The following is a 3922-nucleotide window of genomic DNA, read 5'->3' as shown; positions in this document are numbered from 1 at the left end:
CTGCAATGTGTTTCACGATAGAATAGGGAACATCATCAATTTCATAAAAATTGCAGCACCAAGTATAGTAAGAAATTCGCAGGTTCATACTTCCATTTTGTCATTGCAACAATATAAATATGGTAAAATTTGCAAATAAATCGAAGGAAGACAGTAGGGAAACAAGATAGAAACTATTTACTGAATCTTCGTTGCATCTGCCTAAAGAACCATGGATTTCTCTCCTTGGTATAGAGAATGCATGAGTCATATTTGGATTGGGGTCGTCTATAATTGGGAAAAAAAACGAGGTAAACTTTTCTTGCTCATCGCTTTCTTTTGTTATGGTACACGGGTTGTAGTAAGCCACCAAAAAAGAAACAGAAAAAACCAAACAATATCTTCCAAACATTTTTACAATATATAATTTGAGATACTCACAACGTTATGCTAAATGTCACCGTGTTTTCCCTTTACATTGCTTGTCAGCCATAATGAAGATGATTGATTAATTATTCGGTACCATATAAACAGCCTGGATGAAACAAACATTAGGCAGCAAGCCAGCAAGGTTATCTTTTGAAAGTACATCAAGTGGGTTCACCTAAGGAATCCCTCAGGAGATTATTTTGATCTGCAAGATGGTAGAGTGATGCCTCCACAGATAGCCGCGATTATTAAATACAAGAGTAGGACAATCAAACATGTCAACATGGCCCTGCCAAGAATAAACATAAGAGTTCAGAGAGTCAGTATGGCCCTCGATTATGGACTGCAGCAGACTACAATTCAGCCCCTTGCACTCCTACTCCAAGATAAATGATGAAATACAGTAAAAAGAACAGATCATATTCATAACACAAATTTCAAAGACAAACTACTCGATTAAGAAAATGCAAAAGTAGTTTGAACAGGTACCAAGAAATTCGATTCAAATTTAATATGAGAATGTGGCAGTACTTACAAAAGCTTGGCATTTTTTGTCCACAGAGCACGGCGAAGGCGTTTCGACTGTTTTCTGAAATGAAATGAACTATCCTGCATGGTTGCTGTTTTGTCAACAAGAAGCTCAATCCGGTCACCTCTCTCTAGTATCTTGTCGATATTATCCACCATTATCGTGCGTAACTGAATATCAAGTTTCAATTGTTATACTCGTAGAAGATAACCTATATCATGTCCATGCTGACATACAAAAAGAAGAACAAAAAAACACTCTGATTCAGATACTACATGAATGACATGTTCTATTGATAATTAACATACTCCACCTATTTAAGGACCTTTCAAGTTTCAGGTGCATTCATTTGTTAAAAAAACCAGCAAGATATTTATCCACGTAAAGAGACAGGAACACAAATGGATCAAATGTACACAAAGCAAAAGAATGAGTGGCATTGCTGGTTTGCTGTATTATGATATTTGCATGCTTCTTTAGCAAAGAAGGAACCATGGAATTAAGGCATCTTTTGTTGCTTCACTGATATGGTAGCGGACATCAACCTTTTTCATTGTATTCTCTGCTTACATTCATAGTATAGTTGTAGAAAATAGGCCAGAGTTATTACACACATGAGACAGTAGGACAGAAAGGCATCATGTTAAAATAATTTTGTATGCATCGGAAACAAACATTTCAAGGCCGAAAGGAAGTTCTCCTGCACTGCTGCACAGAAAATACATCAAAGCGAAAAATAGCAATCCTAAATTATCAATACATACAACGGCCAGCACTCCTAATAAACCAGAAAAAATATCTTTTCAAAAAGATGGAAACTGCATAACCATCTTAAGTTATAAAATACCAAACACAGAATAGATTCTCATTTCACTCCTCTTTTGCTCTCTATTTCTTTTATGAGTGAAGTGGAGGTGGCTAACGATACTTGCCTCACCAACTTCTCCTTGGACACGGTTGAGTGTATCTGCACTTGGATTACTGGAGAAAAACTCCATTTGTTGGTGTAAAACTCTAGAGAATTCATCATTCATTGCATATGCAGGAGCATAAGGAGCAACTCTCCCATAGTTCTTCATAAATCTCATGCGAATATCCTCCAAGTATGAAAAAGGTATTCTCCCTGGTTCAGAATAGCAAAATGTACGTAAGCATATACAGGTTGGTGTAGACAAATCAAGACGTCTTCATTTCTGCAAGAATTTTCTAAATGAAGAAAAATTCCGACATAATCTAGATGCATAACAAAGATAATGAACAGTAACATGAAACTCGCTGTAACTGGAAACATCATTAACACAGAAGATAGAGTTTGGTGTTCAATGATTATTCATATCTGACTTTTAAATCTAGAATGGTAGTTGACAGCTAGGAAGAAAAATGCAAGGAACCAATCTAGATTTAAAGAATCAGATGTGAACAATCTTAAAGAAACAAGTTCCTTGCATTTGTATTCCTAGCCGTCAATTATCAGCCGTACTCTTCATGCCATCTCCAGCGGTTACGACAGACTTATACTTGCTTTCAAATTAGTGTTGAGTGCTGCCACCATAGTTTCCAAAGAATGAACCGCCATGTATCATCTTTATACTTGTTATCGATCTGTGCGTATATCTGTATCATGAATTGATTTCATTTTTACATAAGAATTATAACTGAAACTATCTGCACTCTTACTACTGTGTTCTTTAACTATCATGTTGCCATCCCTAACCATTTAAACAAATTCTATATGGTCATTGGTCCATCGAAAAAATACTGAGTTCATTAGCAAAGATCTGCGCTTGGTACAATTCTTGTACATAAATTATACTCCCTGCATCTACACTGCACATAGCCACATATTACTTGAACGCACAGCTCACAAGAAATCAAATCCAAGCATAAAACATGCACAAGAGCTTCAACGGAATGGAAACTACAATAATTGGATCAACCGGTCCAACAAACTAAATCCAATGATATACAGGCATGCGAAACTAAACTGAATCATGAAAAAGTAAAGCCAAGATCCGTAAACTTAGAATTAAAGAAGATAAACACAACATGCTGAACCCTTTCAATTCAAAGATTTTTTTTTTTTTTAAAAAAAAGACTTTTTCTCCAACCTACTTACTTCCGAAGGTGTCGTTTGCCATACAGAGGAAGGTAATGCCATCGGAAACGAGAATGTGAAAAATGTAACGATCCTGAGAGAAGCAAAGCCTAGACTCAGCGGATTCAGTCTCGGAGAGCTTCTCCAGTATACGACGGACTACTGCACCGGCGTTCCCCGTCACGGCGCTAAACTCCGCCAGCACCGTGGTCCCCCGCCCCACCAGACCATATAGAATCGCCATAACAATCTTGCGAATACAATTTACAATGGATGCCCCGAATTCCTCATATGATTGATCAATAATCGCGAGAATTGGAAAGACGAAAGTGCCAGACTGCCAAGTCAACTTCGGGGAGATTCTTCTTCTTTGTTTTTTTATTGTTTTTTTTAGGGTTTTGATTTGAAAAAAAAAATATAGAAACTCTAATTTTTAAAAGTACTATTAATAAAAGACGACTTAAATCTTTCGAAATAAATAAAATTACAAGTTTTATTGTCAAAAAAGTATTATTATTAATTTTTATATATATCCTTACTATTTTTACTATATATATTATAAGAGTTTTTTTATGGTGCCCAACTCATATGCCCAACTCCATGCCCACCATGTACAATATGTGAGTTGACCAACACAATTGATTAGTTGACTTATCACATATTGTACATGGTGGGCATGGAGTTGGGCATATAAAGTTGGGCACCATAAAAGAACTCTATATTATAATAGCTAAACCCATTAAAAAAAACTATTTTTGGTCAAAATAGATTTCAAATTTATCTTTATCATTATTTTAACATATTCAATAATTAATAGACGAAAAAATAATTTATGATTCAAAAACTTTCCACCACCTTTTTTCACTATCTCATTATCCTAATTTATAATT

The 3922-nt window shown here is 35.5% G+C and overlaps 1 protein-coding gene across 1 annotated transcript; it reads right to left on the bottom strand.

Moving 5' to 3' along the window:
• Positions 1-357: 357 nt before the first annotated feature.
• Positions 358-3427, bottom strand: LOC140883398 (vesicle-associated membrane protein 714). The gene is made up of 4 exons (XM_073289847.1): positions 3054-3427; positions 1870-2060; positions 944-1107; positions 358-697 (listed from the first exon to the last, which is right to left on the bottom strand). The coding sequence occupies exons 1-4, from the start codon at positions 3274-3276 to the stop codon at positions 604-606; spliced, it is 672 nt and encodes a 223-aa protein (XP_073145948.1). The 5' UTR covers positions 3277-3427; the 3' UTR covers positions 358-603.
• Positions 3428-3922: the final 495 nt, after the last annotated feature.

The sequence above is a fragment of the Henckelia pumila genome, chromosome 2 (genome assembly GCF_033568475.1).
Source record: "Henckelia pumila isolate YLH828 chromosome 2, ASM3356847v2, whole genome shotgun sequence".
NCBI classification, from domain to species: domain Eukaryota; kingdom Viridiplantae; phylum Streptophyta; class Magnoliopsida; order Lamiales; family Gesneriaceae; genus Henckelia; species Henckelia pumila.
The sequence above is the reverse complement of the archived record's forward strand: the minus strand, read 5'-3'. Positions and strand labels throughout refer to the sequence as shown.